Source organism: Heptranchias perlo, chromosome 1, assembly GCF_035084215.1.
Source record: "Heptranchias perlo isolate sHepPer1 chromosome 1, sHepPer1.hap1, whole genome shotgun sequence".
Lineage (NCBI taxonomy): Eukaryota > Metazoa > Chordata > Chondrichthyes > Hexanchiformes > Hexanchidae > Heptranchias > Heptranchias perlo.
In genome coordinates, this window is record NC_090325.1 from 48,463,284 (window position 1) to 48,490,256 (window position 26,973).

At 43.6% G+C, this 26,973-nt stretch overlaps 1 protein-coding gene across 2 annotated transcripts; it reads right to left on the reverse strand.

Moving 5' to 3' along the window:
* Positions 1-6,044: 6,044 nt before the first annotated feature.
* Positions 6,045-21,126, reverse strand: LOC137321835 (aquaporin-3-like). 2 transcript variants are annotated; one of them, XM_067984572.1, is made up of 6 exons: positions 20,796-21,126; positions 19,720-19,762; positions 15,440-15,577; positions 10,352-10,470; positions 8,420-8,637; positions 6,045-6,550 (listed from the first exon to the last, which is right to left on the reverse strand). In XM_067984572.1, the coding sequence occupies exons 1-6, from the start codon at positions 20,901-20,903 to the stop codon at positions 6,376-6,378; spliced, it is 801 nt and encodes a 266-aa protein (XP_067840673.1). In that variant the 5' UTR covers positions 20,904-21,126; the 3' UTR covers positions 6,045-6,375. The 2 variants fall into 2 exon arrangements, with proteins under 2 accessions (XP_067840673.1, XP_067840664.1); XM_067984563.1 differs by having other exon boundaries at positions 19,636-19,762; positions 20,796-21,122.
* Between the last annotated feature and the right edge of the window lie 5,847 nt (positions 21,127-26,973).

The following is a 26,973-nucleotide window of genomic DNA, read 5'->3' on the forward strand; positions in this document are numbered from 1 at the left end:
TCTGCATTTTAGCCAACCAACTGAAAACAGTAAAACGGTGTGTAAACCAGTAGGAGTAACTTAGCCCAGAAACTTTTAGCAACCCACAATTAACCCCAAAATAGCACACCAATAGCAACTTAAGAGCAACTGCCTCCTACTCCAACTCATTGGGGGTTAAATTAGATAACCCCCGAATCCGGGCACGGGGATCGCGGTGCGCGATTAACCCACGCCCGGTCGTTGAAATGCAGGCAGCACGTGAGATTCGTGCAGCTGGATCACCTCCATGATTTCTGCGTGCAGCCAGCACCACCTGCGCTGTTGAGTGGCTGCACGCACCAGCAGTGGGCCTGATATGGGGCGTGGCCAGCACTACTTAAAGGCAGCCTGCACCTCTTAAAGGGGAGGTGCACTGTCAATGCAATCGGTGGTGGAAGACAAGTGTAATGGCTGGACCTGCAAGACAGCATGCACCGAGGTTCTCCGATGACGCACGGGAGGCCTTGGTGGAGGAGATGGACACATGGAGAGCCATCCTGTACCCACAGGGTGGCAAGAGATCCTCCAGACACCAGCTGCGGAGGCAGTGGGAGGAAGTGGCGCTGGAAGTGAATGCCAGCAGCATTACACCACGTACGTGGATGCAGTGCAGGAAAAAGTTCAATGATTTGACAGGAGTGGCCAAGGTGAGTGAATTCAAATGTCAAGTAGCACATCTTACCAACTGCACCACTGCTCCACGCACAACACCCCACCCCCCCGCCCCCTGTCACCCACCCAACAAATGCTGCCCATCCGTACGCAATGCTGCACTTCAGATGCTGCATCTCACCCTTACATTGTACCACTCTTGCAATCCACACATTCACAGGTCACACACTGGCAGCTTCCATTGCAGCACAAACAGATGCCATCAAAGGTCTGCATACTTCATTTGGAGCTCGGGCTGCTGCTTTGGAAGCTCAGACTGCTTCGTTATAGGCTCAGACTGCTACTCTCATGGCTGTGGTTCCACTGTGGAATAGGGCTTCCAGAATGTCACAGCAGTCCAGCAATCTGTTCTCCAGCAGATCAGCAGAATTGCTGAGGCGCCATCCCATGAGATAGGCAGTGGCACCATGGCAGTTGAACCTTTTCTTCTCATTCGTTCATGGGATGTGGGCATCGCTGGCGAGGCCAGCATTTATTGCCCATCCCTAATTGCCCTTGAGAAGGTGGTGGTGAGCCGCCTTCTTGAACTGCTGCAGTCCGTGTGGTGAAGGTTCTCCCACAGTGCTGTTAGCTAGGGAGTTCTAAGATTTTGACCCAGCGACGATGAAGGAACGACGATATATTTTGGAGGGGAACGTGCAGGTGGTGTTCTTCCCATGTGCCTGCTGCTCTTGTCCTTCCAAGTGGAAGAGGTCGTGGTTTTGGGAGGTGCTGTCGAAGAAGCCTTGGCAAGCTGCTGCAGTGCATCCTGTGGATGGTACACACTGCAGCCACAGTGCGCCGGTGGTGAAGGGAGTGAATGTTTAGGGTGGTGGATGGGGTGCCAATCAAGCGGGCTACTTTGTCCTGGATAGTGTTGAGCTTCTTGAGTGTTGTTGGAGCTGCACTCATCCAGGCAAGTGGAGAGTATTCCATCACACTCCTGACTTGTGCCTTGTAGATGGTGGAAAGGCTTTGGGGAGTCAGGAGGTGAGTCACTCGCTGCAGAATACCCAGCCTCTGACCTGTTCTTGTAGCCACAGTATTTATATGGCTGGTCCATTTAAGTTTCTGGTCAATGGTGACCCCAGGATGTTGACTGTGGGGCATTCGGCGATGGTAATGCCGTTGAACGTCAAGGGGAGGTGGTTAGACTCTATCTTGTTGGAGATGGTCATTGCCTGGCACTTGTCTGGCGCGAATGTTACTTGCCACTTATCAGCCCAAGCCTGGATGTTGTCCAGGTCTTGCTGCATGCGGGCTCGGACTGCTTCATTATCTGAGGGGTTGTGAATGCAACTGAACACTGTGCAATCTTCAGCGAACATCCCCATTTCTGACCTTATAAGGGAGGAAAGGTCATTGATGAAGCAGCTGAAGATGGTTGGGCCTAGGACACTGCCCTGACGAACTCCTGCAGCAATGCCCTGGGCTGAGATGATTGGCCTCCAACAACCACTATCATCTTCCTTTGTGTTAGGTATGACTCCAGCCACTGGAGAGTTTTCCCCCTGATTCCCATTGAATTCAATTTTACTAGGGTTCCTTGGTGCCACACTCAGTCAAATGCTGTCTTGATGTCAAGGGCAGTCACTCTCACCTCACCTCTGGAATTCAGCTCTTTTGTCCATGTTTGGACCAAGGCTGTAATGAGGTCTGGAGCTGAGTGGTCCTGGCGGAACCCAAACTGAGCATCAGTGAGCAGATTATTGGTGAGTAAGTGCCGCTTGATAGCACTGTCGATAATACCTTCCATCACTTTGCTGATGATTGAGAGTAGGCTGAGGGGGGCGGTAATTGGCCGGATTGGATTTGTCCTGCTTTTTGTGGACAGGACATACCAGGGCCTGCTGTCTGCTCTCAGGATGACAGCATTCCTGCTCCCACCTCTGCCACTCCACCAGTGCCCTTGCTGTTGCCTGTCAGCCAGTCAGCCCAGACTGCTGCAGCCCATTACGAGATAGTGCAGTCTGGAGCCGGGCCCTCCCGGCCCAGAGTTGCTCGAGGTTGTCCTCCAAGGCCATCTGCACTCTCCACAACTGAAGTTCAGCAGCCTTCCACCACCCATGCTCCAGCCACTGGGAATGCACCTCGTAGGAGCACTAGGAAAGGAAAAGGCACACGAACGACAGGCACTGAGAGAATGCACAAGGGTGAGTAGTGTAATGTTGTATACATCATTTCATGCGTTGGTTTATAAATTTGTATTTGACATCGCAATTGGTCATAGAATCATAGAATCGTAGAAATTTACTGCACAGAAAGAGGCCGTTCGGCCCAAATGCTTTACCAATCTTTCCTAATAGCTAAAATTCTCTAGTCCTGGCAAAATCTTCGTAAATCTCCTCTGTACCCTCTCTGGTGCAATCACATCTTTCCTGTAATGTGGTGACCTGAACTCTAGCTGTGGCCTTACCAGTGTTTTATACAGTTCTAGCATAATCTACCTGCTTTTATAGTCTATGCCTTGGCTAATACAGGAAAGTATCTCGTTTGCCTTCTTAACCACCTTATCTACCTGTCCTGCTACCTTCAGAAATCTGTGGACATGCACTCCAAGGTCCCACTGTTCCTCTACACCTTTCAGTATCCTCCCATTTATTGTGTATTCCCTTGCCTTGTTTGCCCTCTCCAAATGCATTACCTCACACTTCTTAATTTTGAATTCCATTTGCCACTTTTCTGCCCACCTGACCAGTCCATTGATATCTTCCTGCAGTCTACAGCTTTCCTCCTCACTATCAACCACACGACCAATTTTAGTATCATCTGCAAACTTCTTAATCATGCCCCCTACATTTAAGTCTAAATCATTAATATATACCACAAAAAGCAAGGGACCTAGTACTGAGCCCTGCGGAGCCCCAATGGAAACATCCTTCCAGTCACAAAAACACCCGTCGACCATTACCCTTTGCTTCCTGCCACTGAACCAATTTTGGTTCCAACTCGCCATTTTCCCTTGGATCCCATGGGCTTTTACTTTCTTTACCAGTCTGCTATGTGGGAACTTGTCAAAAGCCCTGCTAAAATCCATGTAGACTAAATCAAATATGCTACCCTCTTTGTTACCTCCTCAAGAAATTCAATCAAGTTAGTCAGACACGACCTTCCCTTAACAAATCCATGCTGACTGTCCTTGATTAATCCATGCCTTTCTAAGTGACAGTTTATACCGTCCCTCAGAATTGTTTCCAATAATTTGCCCATCACCGAGGTTAGGCTGACTGGCCTGTAATTACTCGGTCTTGGCGATGGTTTTAATTTCTGCGATGAGCTGCGGGAGGAAGCAATGTGTAATCATAAGGAGGACTATTTGATGGTCATGTGGGGGAGGACGGGTGGGGAGTGTAGGACTGTTGCTGACCTGTGAGGTGTCGTTGAAGTTACTGATACTGCTCACGAATAAGGTGAGCACGCAGAGTCCTGGCAGACAGGGCCTGTGCACCTTCCTCCACTTCCTCCTCTGTCTCCTCCCCCTCCTCCACCTCTTCCTCCTCTTCCTCTGCCTCTGGCTCTGGGTCTTGCCGGATAGGTGGTGGCAAGGGCTGTCCTCTCATAAGGGCGAGGTTGTGCAGCATGCAGCGTACAACGATGAATCTTGACACTCGCTCAGCGGAGTGCTGCACGGCTCCTCCAGAACAGTCCAGGCAGCGGAAGCGTTGCTTTAGGAGGCATATGATCTGCTCGATGACGTGTCGTGTGGCCGCTTGGCTCTCATTCTAGGCCTGCTCTGCACATGTACGTGTGTTCTTGACCGGTGGAGTCATGAGCCACCTCATGAGGGGATAGCCCTCGTCACCCAGTAGCCAGCCTTTGACTTGCCGAGCCGGTTGAAAGATAGATGAGACGTTGGACTGCCGCAGAATGAAAGCGCATGACTGCTGCCACGGTAGCGGGCATTGACCTGCATGATACGCTGCGTGTGGTCGCACACCAGCTGCACATTGAAGGAGTGGAACCCCTTTCTTTTCATGAGGATGGCCAAGTTGAGATGTGGAGGAAGCATGGCACTATGCATGCAGTCAATGGCACTCTGCAACATGCGAGCAAAGCCTCGTGCTCGCTCGTTCTGCTTCTCTCTGTCAAGAGGGAACGTGATGAACCTGTTGCACATCTCGTACAGTGCCTCAGTGACCTCCCTTATGCAGCAGTGCACCGCAAACTGCGAGATGTTGCACATATCACCAGCAGAGGCCTGAAAGGATCCAGAGCCGTTAAAGATCAGCACCATGGTTGCCTTGACAGCCACAGGCAATGCTGTCCTTGCCCTGCTCTGAGGCTGCAGATGTGTCTGCAGCAGTTGACATATCTCCATCCTGACCTCTTTGGTGAACCGCAGCCGTCGGATGCACTGATCTCCACTCATGTTGAGGTAAGAGTATTGTTCCCTGAAGGCCCTCGTTGGATATGACCTCCTGCTCGGTATCCTGCGCCTCCTCCTCCTCCTCCCTCTCCTCGCAGCTTGACCTGCTCTGAGTGGCCTCTCTGCATGCTCTCAGTCATGTTCAATGTCCAGCGGGAGCCATTGCAGGACAGCCATGGTTGGCAAAAACATTATTCAGCGCACTGTTTTAAATGCCACTAATAATATTGCAGAACCCGCCAAACCACTCGCTACATAATATTGCAACTTTCTCCAAGTATAGGAAGCTTCAACAAACACATACAATTGTACCAGCAGCCAGAAGCAATAATCCAGCAACTAACCTGGAACACCTGCATGATCTGTTTAAATAATGCTGGTGAGGGGACGTTCAGGCTGTCTATGACCTGTTCAGCTCTGCACGGTTAAGGCAGTGCATTGGCTGGAGCGTTGAGTTCCAAAATCGCATCTGTCCCTTTAAATCAGCATTGCACACAGATCTACTGCATAGTCTCCTTACTTTACATGGTGCCAGCGTTCATTATCTGCGTGTGCGCAAACGCCTTTACCAAGATGGCATCCAGCGCACATCATGCTAGAAGCACGGGCGTGGATTCCGGATGCCATTTTGGGTCCTTAGGAGCCTGGGTAGAGCCTACAAAATGGATGCTACGCGGCCCAATTTATAACCCATTCTTTCTCGGGACCTCAAAACTGAACTCCTTACCTTCCTCAGTTTTTCATTGCTCCTATAATCTACAGACTTTTAAAGGCCAAACTTAATTGCTACTTCTTGATTTATCTCTTGTTCTGTTCTTTTCAACTTTGGTGATGTTCTCTATTATGAGCTATGACCTGCACATCCGTTTCTCAATAAAAAGAAACTCCAGCACTTTCATATAATGAGATGTGATTAGGGATAAGTGCCTGCTGGACAGTTGTTGTGTCTGTCATTGTTATAGGTTTGTCAATTAAACTGATGAAATACAGACTCTGCCACGTACCCTTTGAGTTCTGCAGTAATTTATTTAATACAAAACAAAATATACAAAATGGATTACAATTTTTTTTACTTATTCAGAAAATTTTGATAATTATGAAAAAATGTATTGTCTTGTACATTTCGCTATCTCTCATCCAGTATTAGAAATTTACAAAAATTTGATTCTACAGATAATAAAATGATAGAAAATATACATATTTTGAAAATGTGGAAAGAAATGCAATTTTCAAAGGGATTGACATGGTGTTAGACTGGACAAATTAAGTGGCGGATATCCTGAAGCTTATTGAAACAATGATCTTCAGTGAATCACAATCCATGCGCTATCTAATCATCAGCGCCTCCCCTTTGGTTTCAGGCTCATTAACTTTACATTTTGTTCTGCATTGGGTGAGCAGCCGCTTTTTGCCCCAACACGCAATCCAACAATGAACTGATACGTCAAAACACCAAAAATGGCACCAATGATTGGGCTGACAAGTGGGATCCAAAACCAATAGTTTCCAGCACTGAAAAAAAAAAGAAACATGACAAAGGTGGACTTTACAGTGAATCAGCAAAATGAAAATTTGCTATCAGTATACACTTCCGCATATAAACGCATAATTTTAGCAATTTCATTGCCAGTGGCATATCAAAAATATCAACATTTGTGGCTACAAGGGCAGGACAGTGGCCGTGACCCTTTGATGAGTGGCTCACCACCTGACACCTCAAAGCCTCGCCACCATCTACAAGGACCAAGTCAGGAGCGTGATGGAATACTCACCACTCATCTGGATGGGTGCAGCTTTTTTTTTATTCATTCATGGGATGTGGGCATCGCTGACACGGCCAGCATTTATTGCCCATCCCTAACTGCCCTTGAGTAGGTGGTGGTGAGCGGCCTTCTTGAACCGCTGCAGTCCGTGTGGTGAAGGTTCTCCCACAGTGCTGTTAGGAAGGGAGTTCCAGGATTTTGACCCAGCGACGATGAAGGAACGGCGATATATTTTCAAGTCGGGATGGTGTGTGACTTGAAGGGGAACGTGCTAAAACAACACCCAAGAAGCTTGACACCATCCAGGACAAAGCAGTCCACTCAATTGGCAACCTGCCACTGGATGCAATATTCAACCACTTCATCACCAGCACATTATGGCTGCAGTATGTAATATCTACAAGATGCACTGCAGCAACTCATCAAGTTTACTTTAACAGCATCTCCTAACCCTGTGACCTCTACCACTGAGAAGAACAAAACCATTAAAGTTACAAGAACACCACCATCACCAAGGGTCCCCTTCAATTCATGCACCATCCTAACATAGACATTTCATTGTCGCTGGAATTCTCTACCTAATACTATCATGGGAGTAACATCACCACAAGGATTGCAGTAGGTCAAAAAGATGGCCCACCACTAGGCATGGACAATAAATGCGGCCCTGCCAGAGTCACTCACATCCCGTGAACAAATAACAAGTTCCCCTAGATATCCTAACACAGTCAAGGCTTGCTGAACTGCTGCCCTTGCTAGGTTCTGAGAGGGAATTCAAATTTATACATGCTACATGCAATGGAATGTTGTCCACTACTGACAGCAATAATCTTTATGATGAAGTCAGGTTGAAAGAGAGTGCTTTCTATTGGTAACCTATTCCTTGCACGCTGAATCTCAAGCATCTTCTCCTGGAAAGGGTGTATGGCTCCCAGCCAATCTCTAAGATCTTCCTAGTGATCTGTGGCAAGATTACCAACTTTAACTTCTCCTTTAGGAGAAAATGTTTCAAGATGTTAGAAGATCTAGGAGGAGTTGATAACCAAACTATAAAGGCAAGAAACTGCTTTTCCTTGCCTAATGGAATCTGCTCTATGGACAGAGTATAGTAAATTGACTACCTCCAAAAGCAAGAATTTTCTGGTGACAGAATACTCAGACTGACCCAAGAAAATAACCCTCTAAACGAAGAGGACAACATTCTTGAGTAGTGTCCCTCACCTGAGACTCGAATACTGTGAAGTCCAATGGACTGAGAAAATATCAGGCTCAACCCTGAATGCATGACCAATGACAGTGCTGGGACATTCTAACAAGATGGCTGGCTTTTTGCTAACATCTTATCGGTTTCTCTGTCCTATTCAGTTAAATATAGACGTATAGGAGCCCTTTAAATCAGCTTTGCTATGCATTAAATGTCAGGGAGAAAACTATTTTAGCAGGTCCTCCGGAGGCAACAGATGATGGCATTCATTTTTTGTTAAAGAATACATATATAAAGAGGTCCATTAGCATTTAATGGTTAATATTAATCTTACTTTCTAGTCAACAAATAGTGATTCTAAATGAAAAAGAATTGAAAGCAAATCTACAAATAAGAAATGATAATAATACATACGTGAAAACTTCAGATCCCCAGCCAGCAATTGCAGTAAACAAGCGAGGTCCAATATCTCTGGCAGGATTTAATGAGTACTGGGAATTTGAGCCCATCGACCAACCAATTATCAGAACCACAAAGCCAATGGTAAAGGCTTCCAGTCCTGTTGGCACTGAGTTGTTCAATGGATCCACAATGATAAGGATACAAAGTATGAGAGCTGCAGTCCCAATTGCCTGAATTTAGAAGAGATATCAACTAAAGTCAAACATCAGAGCTTTACCATACTTATTTTACATGTCAAATTCACAGCATCTTTTATTTAATTTACTACCCAAGAGAATGTCTGAATTGTGCTTAATTATGTTGAATCAAGTGTTAAAGTTCAAAAGTAAACCTGACAAAAACCTGAAACCTTCAAATTAGCCTAGAATCCTACCTAGCCATATATCTGATGAAATAATAACAGCCATATAGATTTAATACTAGAATTGTACACATCTCAAAAAGCTGCCTCCCTGTGCAGCAGCTGATGTCCATGCAGCAGCTAAGATAAATCAATTTTAAAGTTAAAGAATTAAAAAATGACTACAGGAATAAATATTTTACACACACATGTGCGCGTGCTCACACACACACACACACACACACAGAATTCTAGCATGCTTTTAGATTTCTTTAGCCAGTTCCTCTGCAAGCCAGCAATCAAAGAAAGTAGAGGGGAAATTACAGGGTGAGAGAGTAAACTGCATACCAAAGAGCAGATGCCATTTCTTCTCCTATATGCCCCTATTATAAATTATGAGAGAGAAGGTGTGTAGAACAAGATGTCTGAATTGATTGTACCAAATTAAATGATGCATTATATTGTCTAAATAAATGACTTCTGGTACTGACAAGGAAACTAAAAGAAAAATACTAGAAAACATTTGAGGGCTGATTCTGCTATCGGGCTAAAAGATGGTCCGTACTCTAGGCGCTCACAGGTACACATGCGCTGGTGCACACTGACTGCAGGGGGTGGGGGGACTGCTAGAACTGCCCCCTAAAATCATCCTCATGAGTTGTTCTCATAGCTCTCTGGCAGCTGGCACAATTCAGTTACTGCTTCATGATGGAGGCACAGTCTTCTCAAGCATTGCGGAGGGGTCACAGTGAAATGACCCTGCCTGGACCTATAGACAGGGAAGCGTGGGAACTACTGGGTTGAGGGCCAGACACAGCCTAAGGCACCTCTGTGGTGGTCCTCCTTGAAACAGAGGAACCGTGGTCTAAGGTTGCAGAACTCATTAGTTCCCGAGGCCCAGTCTGCACCTTAAAACTTATAATTACTTTAAATACACTTTTTAAAAAAAACTTATCTGCAGCTTACCCCAGGTCCCTTGCTTCTGGCCTGCAGTGCCTCTGACCACGCCTCAGTGCCTCTTCCAATGAGATGTTATTTTTATGAGGTGGGCCACTATCAGTAGGGAAAGGAATTCAGCACTGTACTAAGCCACACCCCTCCCCCCTCCCACCTCCCACCATCATTTGCTTGCAGTAGGGCAAACAAGTAGCAGCCTGCTGATGGTGGAGGTAAATGGAAGAATGCTTTTTGGGAAGGGCAGGGGTTCGGTAGTAGGTCTCTTGTGCCCCTTTTCTTCTGAATAACATTCCAGGGCTGCCCAGAAATGGGAGGATTCCCAAAGTAAAATCCAGCCCTATAAATTTTAGTTATAATACATTCTAGTGCAACATGTTAGTAAAATTTTCTAAAAATTGTAATATATCACATAGGCTGTGAGAAACCTGCAGTTTGGATATAATCGTATTATAAATTCAATCAGATAATTGGAATTTGGCCTCAACTATTTGATAAAATAATCAAATATGAACTGTCCAGTGAGATGACCAGATTGCAGTTTCGATCACATAGCATGCATCTAACCTATTCAAGTTCTGCTCTCTTACCTGGTCAAAAACGCCATTGACTGCACTCAAGTATTCAGGTGGATAAGTAGTAAATATTCCAGCAGTAGAGTTTGGTCCAATTACTGTTAGCTGTTTATTACCATAATGCCACAATTTATCTGCAATGATATAATTATTAATAGTTATTTTTTAGATTCACCTTCTTAGCTTTCCAAACAGCCACCTGTAGCTTTCTCAGGACAAAGAATATTAACCCATTGTGGGACTGAATTTAAAAATGTAAAAAGATAACCAACTCCTGACATTGAAAATAAATACAGTAACAGAAAATACCACCAATATACAACTTAACAGAGGTTAAAGCAGAGTACCAAAGAACTTAAGGAAATTAATAAAAGGCTGAATTTTAACAATCTAAAAGGCTGTTCACAATAGATTCATCCCAAGAAGATTAATTTTTATATTTTAGACTTCAATTATTTTATGAATTTGAACTCCCTGCATTGAGCCCTGCATGCTGCAAATGTATAGGTCAGTGGGCCCACAGAATTTTCTAACCATTTGACTGTATTTAAAGGCCCAGTGCAGCTCTGAAAGGGAAGCAGAGGTTTGGAGGTTCTTTGAAAGAAGAATACAAGATGAAGATTGGTGAAATGGCTGGAAAGAGAGAGAAGGTGGCCCCTTGTTGACTCCAGTTAAAAGCACCAGGAATAGAATTGAAAAGCAGAGAAGTTATTTTAAACTTGTAATGAACCTAGGTTGGACCACACTTGAAGTACTGTGCACAGTTCTGATCCTTACAAGGATGATATGAGAACTGAGAGATTATAACTATTAGGAAAGACTGAACAGGCTGGGGCTCTTTGGAAAAGAGAAGGCTGATGGGTGATCTAATAGAGTTCTTTAAAATTATGAAGAGGTTTGATAGGATAGACATAGAGAAGACGTTTGCACTTTGGGGGAGTCCAAAACTAGGGGTCATAAATATAAGATAGTCATTAATAAATTCAATAGGGAATTCAGAAGAAACTTCTTTACCCAAAGAGTGGTTAGAATGTGAAACTTGCTACCACAAGGAGTAATTGAGGCAAATAGCCAGAGATACATTTAAGGGGAAGCTAGATAAACACATGAGAGAGAAAGAATAGAAGGATATGCTGATAGAGTTAGATGATGTAAAGTGGGAGGAGACTCATGTGGAGCATAAACACCGACATAGACCAGAATGGCCTGTTTCTGTGCTGTAAATTCCATGTATTTCTATGTAAAATGGAGCAGAGGAGTTATCCACTCCTTTCTCGCCCCAAATTGCCCAACTGCAATTTTAAATTGCAGGGGGTAAGGACACCACCCCAAATTGGCAGGGTCCTCTTTAAATATGAAGATCAGGTTCCAATGAAGTCTTTCGGGCTTGATCTGCTATTTTAACCTTAGCACTGAGCGGGGAAGCAGTGGTGGCTTCCTCGTCAGGCCTAACCTGCTGGCAACAGGAGCCAGGGCTAGAAAAAGTAATTTTTTTAGTTTATTACAGGTTTCCTTGTGGGCCAGGAGGAGCAGGAGTGCTTCCACCTATCAATTTCCAAATTCTTAGATTTAATAACTTGCGTACACCGGTGTTCATTGCCAAAAACGGGCTGCACAGTGAGACACAAACTAGTAAGCTCTGTTATCTGCAAAAAATAAATAAAGACAGAAGGAGAAATCTGCAGTTTGAAAATTATGTGGGTAAAATCATCAATCCTGTGTCCAGGGATGGGGCCGCTCTCTAGGGGAGCACAGGCTGGAGGTAGGGTTACAGCAGCACTGTACTGCCGATTCTCTGACGCATACTCCTTTCAAACGTGGCTCCCTACTGGATTGAGGATCAAATCTCCCTTTATTAGGATTTCTTAGCAGAAGTTGAAAGCCTTTAACATTCTAAATGAAAAAAAGGTCACAAAAAATGGAGATCCAAGCTAAGAGTAAAGTAATTTGAATGGCTAAGAGACACCATGAAAACCGATAATACCACACATCAGTAGTAGGTGATTTGCTAGAGACCATAATAGGGGATAAGATTAGTGGACCCTGAGAAAAGTATGGACTAATCAGGGAGCCGATACCGATTTGAAAAAGAACAGGTCATGTGTGACTAATGTAATCAAATTCTTCAAGGAAATTACGGAGTGTATAACAAAGGAAATGCAGTGTATGTGGTCCATTTAGACTTTCAAACACATCTATCAAATGCCACATAAGAGCCTTATTGTGAAAATTAAGATCCGTGGTATTAAAAGTAAAGTGGCAACATAGATAAAGCAATGGCTGAGGGATAGAAAGCAAAGAACAGGAGTAAATGGATCTTTATCAGATTGACAAGATATAACTAGTGTTGCGCATCAGGGATTTCTGGTGTGACATATCAATCTCCAGATACATAAATGATTTAAATGTTGGAACAGAGCAATTGATATAAAAATTTGCTGACAACACCAAATTTGGGGACATGGCAAATTGTGAGGAAAATTGATAGTGAGTCTGGAATGGGAAAATATGTAGCAAATGAAGTGTAGCAGAGATAAATGTAAAATACTACATTTTAGGAAGAATAGAAATATAGTATACCCTAAATGGGAACATTCTCAATGGACTGGAGGAGCAGAGAGAGATCTAGATACACAGGCCTAGAAATGCATCGATGCTGCACCTGTTTTATAGGTAGTAAAACAGACGTCTAAGCATCCAATATGGCGGGCGATGTGCACATACCCATCTCGAGCTGGAAGTGCACCACCTGCCATGTTGGAGTAGGCTCCTGCTACATTGGCTTCTATTCCCTTGAGTTTAGAAATGTAAGGAATCTTACAACACCAGGTTATAGTCCAACAGTTTTATTTGAAAATCACAAGCTTTCGGAGATTATCTCCTTCGTCAGATAATCTCCGAAAGCTTGTGATTTTCAAATAAAACTGTTGGACTATAACCTGGTGTTGTAAGATTCTTTACATTTGTCCACCCCAGTCCATCACCGGCATCTCCACATCATGAGTTTAGAAGATTGAGGAGTGATCTGATCGAGGTATTTAAAATGTTAAAAGGATTTGATAGGGTAGATACAGAGAAACTATTTCTTCTGATGGGGATATCAAAAACGAGGGGACATAATCTTAAAATTAGAGCTAGGCCATTTAGGATGGAAATCAGGAAGCACTTTTTCACACAAAAGGTTGTGGAAATCTGGAACTCTTCCCCCAGAAAGCTGTGGATGCTCAGATAATTGGACCTTTCAAGACTGAGATCGATAGATTTTTGTTAGGTAAGATTATCAACTGATAGAGAACAAAGGTGGGCAAATGGAGTTGAGGTACAGATCAGCCATGATCTAATTGAATAGCGGAGCAGGCTTGGGGGGCTCAATGGGCTACTCCTGTTTCTAATGTTTCTATGCTCTTCTCTAGGCGTGCCAGAAGTATATTAAATGGCAATTAAAATATTTAAGAACGGTCCTTCACTTGTAGGGCCCTTTTGTGAAATCGGGCTGCCCTAGCCGCTGACTCGCCACATGAGAAACTCGCTCAGCAACTTGTGGCATTAACAGGCAGCAAGGACCCTTCAGCAGCGCTATTTAAAAGGCTCATCCATTGCATACAGGTTAGTTGCTAATTTTTTCTTTTATTCTGTTGTTTAACCTCTGGGCATTTTTTGGCCTACCTTCTCACTTCTATAACTGATTTCTGATTTCAGGCTTCTGGGAAGAAGTTTGTGCTGGTGCTGCACTGCTTTTGTCTGCTATCAAAACAGTTTCACTATAGTCATAGGTGATCTGGTAGGGCTGTCTTTGGGGTTGGAATACAGGAGAGTGCAAGAGCAATTGGGACAAGAGGGAGGAGGGCACTGCGCAGGAGGCCATACTCACAGCGAGTCTTCAGGGAGCACTTGTCCTACCTGAACACTGAGGAGCGATGCCTCAGGCGCCTTCATTTAACAAAGGCTGTCGCCGAGCTATGTCACCTGCTGCAGCCATAACTCAAGCCTCGAACCAGGGCATGCCCGTGGCTGTCACAGTCACCATGGTCTGTAAATTTTATGCAACAGGTTCCTTCCAGGCTGCAACAGGTGACATCAGCAACATCTCACAGTTTGCAGTCCACTGTTGTATCGGGGAGATCACCAAAGCTCTATACGCCATGAGAAATGCCTATATCTCTCTTCTCCTGGACAGAGCAAAGCAGGACAAGAGAGCACTAGGCTTTGCCCGCATTGCAGCTTCCCCATGGTGCTAAGTGCCATAGACTGCACCCACAGTCTGAACAGAAAGGGATTCCACTCCCTCAGCATCCAACTTGTTTGTGACCACAGGCAGTACATCACGCACGGTTTCCTCGCAGCAGTCATGTGTATTTATCCTGCACCATCAGGTTACAGGCTGGCTACTGGGTGACAAGGGCCATCCCTTTCAGATTTGGCTTACAAGTCCTGTCAAGAACCATGGCACTGCTGCAGAGGTGGCCTACAATGAGAGCCAATGCCACCACCAGAAACGTCATCGAGCAGACAGTCAGCGTATTCAAGCAACGCTTCCACATTCTGGGCTGTTCGGGAGGAGCTTTGCTGTACAGCCCTCAGTGGGTATCCAGATTTGTTGTCATCTGCTGCACAATTTTGCCATCGTAAGGGAGTTGGGGCTCATCCATGGAGTGATCTGAAATATGACAGCTGGAATATTCTAGGATAAGGAGGTTTAAAAAGACCCAAAAATGTAAGAACCCCCTATGTCTATGGCTTTCAACCATATCCAAGCAAAATAAACTGTTCACACTAAATCATCGCAATCCTCTCAGCTTTTTAAAAATCTGAATCTTCTCTATTGTCAATATTCTAATTAAATAAATTCAGTTGTGTGAGTCTCTCTTCCAGAATTAATGTTCTTAGATTATAACAGATAAATGTAGAGGACAATATCAGAAGCAATATTTGTAGCATCCTGTGAGAATAAAATAGAAATAATGCTCTATATGTGGGTGTCTGTAAAGAGCTTGTCGTTTTCTGCGAACTTCAATACCAAGGTTTGAGTTGTTTTATGTTTTAATGCAGTAGTTAAAAATTTTACTTTATACATTGTTGAAATCAGGTGGCTTCATTACTCACCATAATACAAACCAAACATTATTCCTGATCCAAGAAAGGCACCTAATGTTTGTGCCAAAAAGAAGAAGGGGAATTTTATCCAGGGCTCACAAGCAAGCAAGCACAAAGCAAATGTCACTGCAGGATTCAGGTGAGCTCCTGTACAAAAGAACAAAAAAAGAGTTGTGAATTTATATACAGTAAATGGTTGATGTACATATAAATAGGATATTACTTGTTAGGCAGTGAAACTGGGCAATAATCAATGCAAAGATATTTGCTTATGGGTTTTGGCACACCTGATCCATTTAATCACATGGCAAAGTACTACCTAGTATCCATTGACAAAAATTACGCATGGATGAGCCTGCATCTGAGTTGAACCAATGGAAGCTGCACTATGTGCAGGTAGAAGGGCCAGATATGCAGTTTCAGCAATATGTACTATGGTGTGTAAAATCTGAAATAAACTAAGCGTGAACAAAGTTAGGAAATGGGTGCCACAGGTCAATATGACTTTATTCTTTAAAAAGCACCATTTGTTTGGTCTTCTGCACTATGCGGAACACTATCACAGGAAGGAATTCTCTCACCTTGAATATAGGGAAAAGTGTTGATAAGTGTCACCTAAACCAAGTTGTCTGCTGAACAAACATTACCATCAAACTTACGACACCCTCCATAAACTTCAGTTCATCCAAAGCTCTGCTGCCCGTATCCTGACTTGCACCAAGTCCCGTTCACCATCACCCCTGTGCTCGTTGACCTACGTTGGCTTCCGGTCCAGCAACGTCACATATTTAAAATTCTCACCCTTGTGTCCAAATCCCTCCATGGCCTCACCCCATCCTACTTCTGTAACCTCCATCAGCCCTACAATCCTCTGAGAACTCTATGTTTCTCCAATTGTGGTCTCTTGTGCATTCCCAATTTTAATCGCCCCTCCATTGCCAGCCATGCCTTCAGCTGTCTAGGCCCTACATTTTGGAATTCCCTCCCTAAACCTCTCTGCCTCTCTACCTCTCTCTCCTCCTTTAAGATGCTCCTTAAAACCTACCTCTTTGACCAAGCTTTAGGTCACCTATCCTAATGCCTCCTTATGTGGCTCTGTTAAATTTTTGTTTGATAACGCTCCTGTGAAGCACCTTGGAGAGTTTTCCTATGTTAAAGATGCTCTTTAAATGCAAGTTGTTGTTATTGTTATTACCTGTCCCCTAAAAAAGTCACACTACCTCCCCTTGGGTATGGTCTCCTCTTCCTTGGATTTATCCTCCACATACATAGTTCAGCTCTGCTTTCCAACTGTACCCTCTCGTTTGAAATGCTTGCAGCTTGGTAATTTTTGTTCACCAAGTTTGCTCACTCAGTACCAGGGCTTAAAGGATTAAATTAAGAGTACAGGTTGCATAAATTTGGCTTGTATTCCCTTGAATTTAAAAGGTTGAGGGTAATCTAATCAAGGTCTTTAAAATGATAAAGGGATTTGATAAGGTACATACAGAGAAACTCTTTCCTCTAGATGGGGAATCCAGAACAAAGGGGCATAATTTTAAAATTAGAATTAGGCCATTTAGGAATGAAATCAGGAAGCAGTTTTTTACACAAATGGTAATAGAAATCTGGAATTCATTCCCCAAAAGCCTATGGATGCTGGCTGAATTGAAATGTTCAAGACTGAGATGAATAAAGTTTTGTTAAGTAAGGGTATCAAAGGATATGGAACAAAGGCGGGTAAATGGAGTTGTGGTACAGATCAGCTATGATCTGATTGAATGTCGGAACAGGCTTAAAGTGCTGAAAGACTTATGTGCAGAAACCAGGATCACACCAGTGACTCTTGAAAATAATAAATTTGTGGCTGTGTGAAGACATGGGTTCAAAAGGAGTTCCAGAAATTTATTAAAAATTAGATTAGGATCCCAACTTGGTTTCCAATGAATCCTGATACTTTTCAAGAACCTAGATAACAAGAGATTTTCCTTCCAAAGAAAGATGATAGCAATAACTGAGTTAAAAGGCAAATTTTTCAATCAGAGCATGAAGGTAATGAGAACTTTGTGGTGCAGACACTTCTGAGTGAATCTTCTCATTAGACATTCATATGAAGCTCCTGGCAGCTGCCATATAAAGAGGAGTGTGTCAAAAGCAAAATACTGCGGATGCTGGAAATCTGAAATAATAACAGAAAATGCTGGAGAAGCTCAGCAAGTCAGGCAGCATCTGTGGGGAAAGAAACAGAGTTAACGTTTCAAGTCGAAGACCTGTCATCAGAACTGGAAGATGTTAAAACAGTTAAAGTTTTTGAGCAACTACAGAGCCAGGGAAAGGAGGGGAGGAAAGAACAAAAGGGAAGTTCTGTGATAGGGTGGATGGCAAGAGTGATTAAATGACAAAAGGGATGATGATGCAAGGCAAGGAAGGTGGTAATAGGACAGGTTAAGAAACAAAAGATTGATCAGGAGGAGCTGTAAATGGCAGAGGCAGAACCATTACCAGCACTAGCTAACCGAAAAAATGGGAGCAGTGGTTATGATCTGAAGTTATTGAAATCAATGTTGAGTCCGGAAGGTTGTAACGTGCCTAAACAAAAGATGAGGTGCTGTTCCTCGAGCTTACGTTGAGCTTCGTTGGAACAGTGTAAGTTGATGAAATTTTCCAGTTCAGGGTGAGAGCAGGAAATGGCACCAATACAGTCATCAATGTACCGGAAAAAGAGGTGAGGGAGAGGACCTGAGTCGGACTGGAACAAGGAATGTTCCATGTATCCCACAAAAAGGCAGGCATGGCTGGGACCCATATGGGTTCCCATAGCGACACCTTTTATTCAGAGGAAGTGAGTGGAATCAAAGGAGAAGTTGTTCAATGGAAGAACAAGTTCAGCCAGGCGGAGGAGGGTGGTGGTGGATGGGGACTGGTTGGGCCTCCATTCAAGGGCCGTCCTAGTGGGGGATGGAGGTGTAGAGGGACTGGATGTCCATGGTCCAGGAGTGTGTATTTGGTCTGAAAAAGTTTTGCAACACTTGTTCAGCACCACACAGGATGAAAATGGAGCAGTGGCATGTCAGAATACCAGGGCTGGGCATTTCCTCGGAGTTGCTCCCACTCCACCGCCGTAACTTCACCAGAAGCGCAACATAAACCCCATTTACATGCATAAACATGGTTTCCTTCACATTTCCATCGAAGTTGCATTGGCGGAGCAGGAACAGCTCCGAGGAAATTCCCAGCCCGAAGTTTACAGCGGCAGCAGTGGAAGCACTGCTGAAAGAAGTGGGAATCAGGAGGGTTGCCCTGTTTAGCAGTTGAGGGCACCCTCCCACACACCATGCAAGCAAATATCCAATAAAAATACTTTGCAAAGCAACATAAATATAGTTTGGGCGCCTAATTTCCATGTAAGATTCATGCCAATTGAAGTTCTTACTCTCAATGTGCAAGGGCAAATTACATGAATTTATAGCCTTATCGGAAAATTGAAGGGGAGGGCTTCTGGCAGGAACTAGGCAAAATCAAAATCTCCCAGTCCCTGCACACCCAAATCCTGCCAGTAGATCCAGCCTGTCAATTGGCAAATCTGCCCATAAGATTGTATATAAAATTAAATTGTCAGGATATTTAACAGACACCAGTGCCAACTCCACAAAAGTGTGGAACTATTTCCTGTCCTGATTGTGCCATATCAAACCATCCAGAGGTACACTGGCTATCTGCGGATTCGATCCTGAAAGGATAAGAGCACCAGTTACGTTGGTCTATATGCTGCTCTCAGACCTTTGGGCCAAGCTCCCTGAATTTTAAGAGATGGTGTACGACTGTTGAAACTCATTTCATGTAGGATCTTTGGAGCTGCAGAGTGTAGACTCGAATCAAACCCAGGTCAAAAGGAAAATGTTCTAACTCACTACACCACCCAGTTCTAAGAAGGTAGCCACATTTTGATGACTTTTTAAATAATATCACTTAATGCCACTAATTCTCAATGAAGGAAGAAAGGTCATTTTTATTTGACTTTTTAGAGCCATAAGGCAAAGTACCTTTAACTCCAAGTATGTTTTAAAATTCTTTCCAGAGAAGGATTGTGCATTTTCACAGGTGCTAATCTTGTGTTAGCATTTTCTCAACTGGAAAAGTAATTATCTTTTATGAAAGGTGTTCTACCCAGAGCTACGTGCGTAATGTTCTGAAAGGCCCTTAATTCTCCTTGAATATTTACATACCTGACACTTTACTAGTTACCAATATACCCAGAGCTACTGCAAATCCAATGGCAAACGTAACAGTCAAAAATTCTTTGTGTGTACCATAACTGAGAGTAAATTGTGCCACCGCTCCACAGCTAAGCATCTGCAAGAAAAAATGGCACTAATTAATAAATAATATTTACTCCCTTTGTAGATTGACCTGTGCCTGAAGAGTGGAATGTACTGGGGTAGATTAAACTCCAAGGGAAGTTTTAGATTTGTAAAGTAGTCAGCTGGGGGGGGGGGGGGGAGGGGGTGCGGGAGGTTGCCACTGTGGCAACGCTGTCACTATGATGGCACCATAGCTCTATTCTTGGATTGGTTTTGTAGCCTGGCACAAAATTTGGTACATTGCATTCCCAACTAACGGGAGAGCTCAAATCCCAACATCAGCCGATACTTGTACTGCACTGGCCAAGATTTGCTAGCTGCGTCAATTATTCTAAGCGGAATTGTGCATGCACGCTCCACCTCAGCAAGAAGGAAATAATGGCAGCGATAGTCTAGCTCAGCTGGCAGATGGGCATTTCCTTTCAGATGGTTTTAGAGAAGCACATATCCCAGGCTGTCCTGCTCTTTGAATTTTAAGTGACACAGTATGTATCCCTTACTCTAATTTCCTCACCTCTCTCATATCTGAGAGTTATACTGCCTACTCTTTCAAATAAGTTAATAAATACATTTTAAAAAAAACAAAATTGCGAGAGTTCATGAATTAAAGTGGAACTGTGTAAAAACAGAGATTAAAAAAACTTTAAATACACGTCAAGAATTCTAATGAGATCATTTGCTTTACTTAAATATATTTTTAACAGTTGGAGAAATAAACCAGTTGTAGGCATAAAATAATCACAAACGTCAAGAGGACATTAATAATTTTGGAAAGTTTTTTTAAGATAAATAAACACTACTTAAAATCATACTTTTCTACGCACACTTCAAAACTGCAAACAGGTTCCATACTGAAGCTCGTTTCTTCATTTTAAGTTTACTTTATGTATCAACCTGCAATAATATTTATTTTGTGACAAATAAACACTACTATATAAATTTTTGAAACTGTTGCAAAAGATTCATCAAACATATAAGAAGTACATCTCAGTAATAAAATATTAAAATTCAGTGGAAAAACTCACTGTATGAATTAGAGTTCCTAAACATTCGGCAAGGCATTGTTTTACCAGAATACTTCTGACTTTCAGTGTAGTTGCCATTTTTCTGAGGATCTCTTTTTGTTTTCCCATTTTTAATCAATTTCTGTAAGAAGCCGTTGCTGGTGCAGACCCAGATTCAGTGTAATTGCCAGTTCTTTGAGCTCTGAATTTTCCTTTAAATATGCTCAGAATGCCATTGAAACTTTCATCAAACACCATTTAAAGCAAGGGGACTTTGCATGTATCAAAATCAGCTATCGGTTTGAAAAGTAAATATCCTGCTATGTTAAACAGTATGTTATTCATGATAAACCTGTTCAATCGTATCTTTTCAAACTCACTAACTTCCCATCAGAATTAATTAAGATTTTACAGTATAATTTTATGGTCTATGGACCAAAATTATAACAGTGGAAACAAAGCACAAGCAGCTATTTTCTGAAGAATAATTAACATCTGTATCACGAACTTAAACTCAATCAACCATCAATATCTATTAAGCAACCAAAATGCTTTAGAAGGTAGGTAATACAAAACATACGGATCCATTGTATTCTACCAGCAATTTCTCTTTCAATTTCAGACCTAAACAGCAGACTTTCTGGTGCCTAAATTTAACATCGTTGCGTGGGTTTTACAGGCATAAAATGGGCGCAACAATAACCAATTTAACAAGGCTGAGGCCCGTGTCTGATCTGCACGGGCATTTGAGCTACTGCCAAATTGGTCAGGATATTTTTTAGAAAATAAAGCTCCTGCACCCATTTCAGAACTGGACTGCTAAATTCATTAGGATCAGTCACAGCAAGCTCTGATTGGTATTTGAAAGAATTTGCGTTGAAAGAACCTGCATTTATGTAGCACCTTTCATAACCTCAGGATTTACCAAAGCTCTTTACAGCTTGAAATGTGGTCATTGTTTCTGGGTTTTGAGCTGCCTAACCAGCGATCCTTCAAGGGACCACTGGAGGACGCTCAAATAAAGACCCTAAAACTTCCAAAATGTTGTTTTGTGGAGTCGGAAGGAGCAGGGGTGCCCTCCTGGCTCCACAAAACAACTGTAGTCCACTTATAGCCTGCCCTTGCACCAACCCCCCACCTCGCCCCCGACGATAGCCTCTCCCCCACCTCAGGACTTATATGTGGGACCTCATCACCTTTCAAAATTGTTTAGGCCCAGACAGGCAAACTGCAGCCTGAATTATAATGACGAGGCCTGAGGACGAATTCAGCCTCTTGGTTCTGGCGCACCGTTGGAATTGCGCCCAGTTTGGGACGCTAATGAATTTAGGCTCTTCTGTCTCTTCAATATGACCCATTTTCTCCCTTTTCCCTTGGGCACACCAATCACTGTCTTAGCTATTCACACATTCTTTGTTTTTTTAGTGTCTTTAATGCTACTTTCTATTGTCTGACTGAGATAAACTTTTACATCATTTAACAATCCCCTGGGGTTTTTTTTAGCATTCATTGGAGTATCTATTTGTTTATTTTCTCTCCTCCATCCTGCCTTTTTCTAATTCTATTGAAATGCTTGCTCATCTTTCATTTTTCGGTTTTGAATAAGGGCCTGGCCTGGAAGGCTGACTTTTTCTCCACACTCGCTGATTGACCTACTGTGTTCTCAATATTTTCTGCTCTTGTTTCGGATCTCCAGCATTTGCAGCTTTTTGCTCTTTCGATCATTTTCAAGTTGAACCACCCCTCAATGACAACAGAAGTTTTTGTTTAGAAGCAATCATTTCAATAAGACCACTTAAAAAGAGAAGAACTTGTTGGGACCTCCAATGGATACAAGATAAGTCTTTGCTCTGAGGTAAGGTGGACAAAACGGGCGATAGTAAATCGGCAGCCTGTTTTACACGATGTCATTAGTGTACATGTGAAAGCTGACGCTGTGTCTGTGGAAGATGTCACTGAGCACATAGATAAAGAGGAGGGGTTCAAGGATAGATCTTTGTAGGACCCAGATGCAAGGAAATTATCTGAGAGATTTAAATACCTGTTTTTCAGCTGAAGTCCTTGGATGACGCATATGTGTCATAAGCCAACATTGCAGAGGGTGGCTTTGACTGCCCAGGAGCCACCCTGCCACATGCCTTAATGGATCAAGTATTGGTGGGACACTGGGTCTGCTTTAAAATGAAGGGATCATTACAGCTTACTGGGAAATACAGGTTAATCTGAATAATTTTGTGATGTTACTCACAAATGGCCTAAACATTCAGAGAGTGGAAGCCTTTGTGATTCATGTAGATAGTAACATTGTGCGAGGGCACACTTAAGGCCACATTTGTACAATCAGAAATTCTGCCACTAAAATTACACAGCCCTCTCAAGCTGCTAGTGGTTGTACATAGAGAAGAAGATGAAATTGTTTCCTCAAACAAGACTTCCATGACTTGCTTTATAGATTTATGTACTGCTAATTGGCTAATGCAGCTGATGTCACTTGTGGCATTTTGGAATTATCTGGAAATCTAGACGTTAAGGGCTGCTATAACCTTCTGGATGGGTTTGGCTACAGTTTACTTTACAACATGCTACACAACTCAGTCACACTTTGCCTTGTGAATCGCTGCCTGCACAAGCACTGCTCCTCTGACACATTGAGGTATGAGTGCCTCACTCTGTAAATATAGGTGAAAGGGTACCAGCGAGTAAAGAAAGAAGAGAAGAACTTGCATTTATATAGCGCTTTTCATGACTTCAGGACATCCCAAAGCACTTTATAGCCAATTAACTACTTTTGAAGTTTAGTCGCTGTTGTAATGTAGGTAGGCGAAGAGATAGGCCCAGCCTGACCTGCCTTCCAGTCTTCCACTGGTCCTTCACTCCTTCCTCTAAAAAACATAATCCCACAGGGATACCCACTGTGCTTCTATTAATGAGGTTGTGCAAGACTAGCAGTGGCCCAACAGTTGCCACAAAGGTACCTCAACTACTAAGTGACAACAACAAAATAAACAAAATAATGGTGTAATTTCTCCTTGTAGTCTCAACCAGGGCTCTATAAAAGTATTTTCATCAGCAGCTCAAGCCCTGGTAACCATGAACATCCAATATATATGAGTAGATAGATTAATCACCGAGAACCCAGCAAGAACACCAGAAAATTGTGTGAAGGATATCAATAATATTCAGCCCATCTGCTGGTGAAAACCTCATCCATGCTTTTGTCACCTCCAAACTCAGTTACTTCAATGCTCCTCTGCCCATCCCGAGTTGCCCTTGAGAAGGTGGTGGTGAGCTTTCTTCTTAAACCACTGCAGGCCACATGGTGAAGGTACTCCCACAATGCTGTTAAGTTGGGAGTTTCAAGATTTTGACCCAGTGATGATGAAGGAACGGTGATATATGTGCAAGTCACAGTGGTGTACGACTTGGAGGGGAACTTGGTGTTGATGGTGTACCAGTGCACCTACTGCCCTTGTCCTTCTAGATGGTGGAGGTTGTAGATTTGGGAGGTGCTGCCAAAGAAGCAGTGTATCCTGTACACAGTGCAGCCACGGTCCACCGGTGATGGATGCAGTGAATGTTTAAGCTGGCGGATGGGGTTCAAATCCAGTGGACTGCTTTGTTCTGGATGGTATCAAGCTTCTTGTGTTGTTGCAATTGCACCCATCCAGGCAAGTGAAGAGTATTCCATCACACTTCTGACTTGTGCCTTGTGGGTGGTGGAGAGGCTTTTGGGAATCGGTAGATGAGCCATTCACTGCAGAATACCCAGCGTCTGACCTGCTCTAGGAGCCAGGGCATTTGTGTGGCTGGTCCAGTTGAGTCTCTGGTCAATGGTGGCCCCCAGGATGTGGATAATAGAAGAATGGATGATGGTAATGTCATTGAATGTTAAGGGGAGGTGGTTGTGCTCTCTCTTGTTGCAGATGGTCATTGCTTGGCACATGTGTAGCACGAATGTTACTTTCACTTATCAGCCCAAGCCTGGACGTTGTCCAGGTCTTGCTGCATGCGGGCATGGACTGCTTCATTATCTGAGGGGTTGTGAATGGAGCTGAACACTGCGTAATCATCAGTGAACAGCCCCTCTTCTGACCTTATGGAGGGAAGGTCATTGATGAAGCAGCTGAAGATGGTTGGGCCTATGACGCTGACCTGAAGAACTCCTGCAGCAATGTCCTGGGGCTGAGATGATTGGCCTCCAACAACCACAACCATCTTCCTTTGTGCCAGGTATTACTCCAGCCACTGGTGAATTTTCCCCCTGATACCCATTGACATCAGTTTTACTGGGGCTTCTTGATGCCACATTCGAATGCTGCCTTGATGTCAAGGGCAGTCACTCTTATTTCACCTCTGGAATTCAGCTTTTGTGCCCATGTTTGGAACAAGGCTGCAATGAGCTCTGGTGGAACCCAAACAGAGCTTTGGGAGCAGGTTATTAGTGAGTAAGTGCCGCTTGATAGCACTGTTGACGACTCCTTCCATCATTTTGCTGATGATTGCCAGTAGGCTAATAGGACGGTAATTGACCGGGTTGGATTTGTCCTGCTTTTTGTGGACAGGACATACCTGGGCAATTCTCTACATTGTCGGGTAGATGCCAGTGTTGTAGCTGTACTGGAACAGCTTGGCTAGAGGCGCAGCTAGTTCTGGAACACAGCACTTCAGCACTACAGCCGGGATGTTGTCGGATCCTGTAGCCTTTGCTGTGCCCAGTGCACTCAGCCGTTTCTTGATATCACGTGGAGTGAATTGAATTGGCCGAAGACTGGCATCTGTGATGGTGCAGACTTCAGGAGGCCTTTTATGTATTCTCCCTCCCTTTGACCCACCATTGGCAGCCATACCTTTACTTACCCAGCTCTCGAATACCCTCCCGACACCCCTCCACCTCTCTTTCCTCTTTTAAAACCCTTCTTCAACCCTACCTCCTTGACCCTTATGGTCACCCCTCCCTAATATCTACTTACCAAATGTATCAGTGTCTTTCGTTTAAAAACATATATTTGGTGAACTATTGTGCTCATCAAGGTAAGGACTATCAGTCCTGCGAAATGTCAAAATAGCTCAGACCAGCACCTGGAATTTCCACAAGGCTTCTCCTGATCTCTCGTTTCTGCAGGGATTCAGCCGGTCTTCTGCCGATGTTGCAGTGGGTGATCGGGAGAAGTCCTATGCAAATTCTACCCCCAGATTACTAACCTCAGTCCTAAATATGTGCCTTAATTCCATCCTCAAAAGAGCGCCAATATATTCCCATTTTTATGCCAACATCCTTTTGTGACCTTTTTGAATGAATCTGTCAATATGTACAGAATTATAGGCAGTTTTGTGTTGTGAATCTCCAACCACCAGGAATTGGGTTAAAACTGCCTTAACCCATTTTGAACATGAAAAGATATGCAATGAGAAAGAAACATTCAGCCCATCAAGCTCTTTCCCTCCACAGACTGCGTACAATACACTCTATTGTAGATGTTATTTTCACATAGACCCTTACAGTTTCAGAGAAAGGAGTTGTTCACACTACTGTTCTGTTGGGAGGGTGAACAGCCAGAGGTCATGGTCCATATCGGTACCAACGACATTGGTAAAAAAAGGGATGATGTCCTGCAAGCAGAATATAGGGAGTTAGGAAATAAATAAAAAAGCAGGACCTCTAAGGTGAATGCGTGGCTTGAGAGATGGTGTAGGAGGAGGGGTTTAAATTCCTGAGGCATTGGGACCAATTCTGGGAAAGATGGGACCTGTACAAGCTGGACAGGTTGCATCTAAGCAGAACCGGGACCAATATCCTCGCGGGGGCATTTGCTAGTTCTGTTGGGGAGGGTTTAAACTAGTATGGCAGGGGGATGGGAACCAAAGGGCAGGTACAGATAGGACAAATTCAGACCAGGAAACGGGAAGTAGAAAAACAGTTAGTGACATAGTTAGCGATTCAGAAAGGCAAAAAAAGCAAAGGTTAAATAGTGTTCAGCACAGGAATTTGATGGGGTTAAAGGGTATATACTTCAATGCAAGGAGTATTACAAATAAAGCAGATGAGCTACGGGCACAGATAGACACATGGCAGCATGATATCATTGCTATAATGGAAACCTGGCTTAAAGAGGGGGATAATTGGCAGCTCAATATCCCTGGATATAGAGTTTTCAGGCAGGATAGAGTGGGTGATAAAAAAGGAGGGGGGGTAGCATTA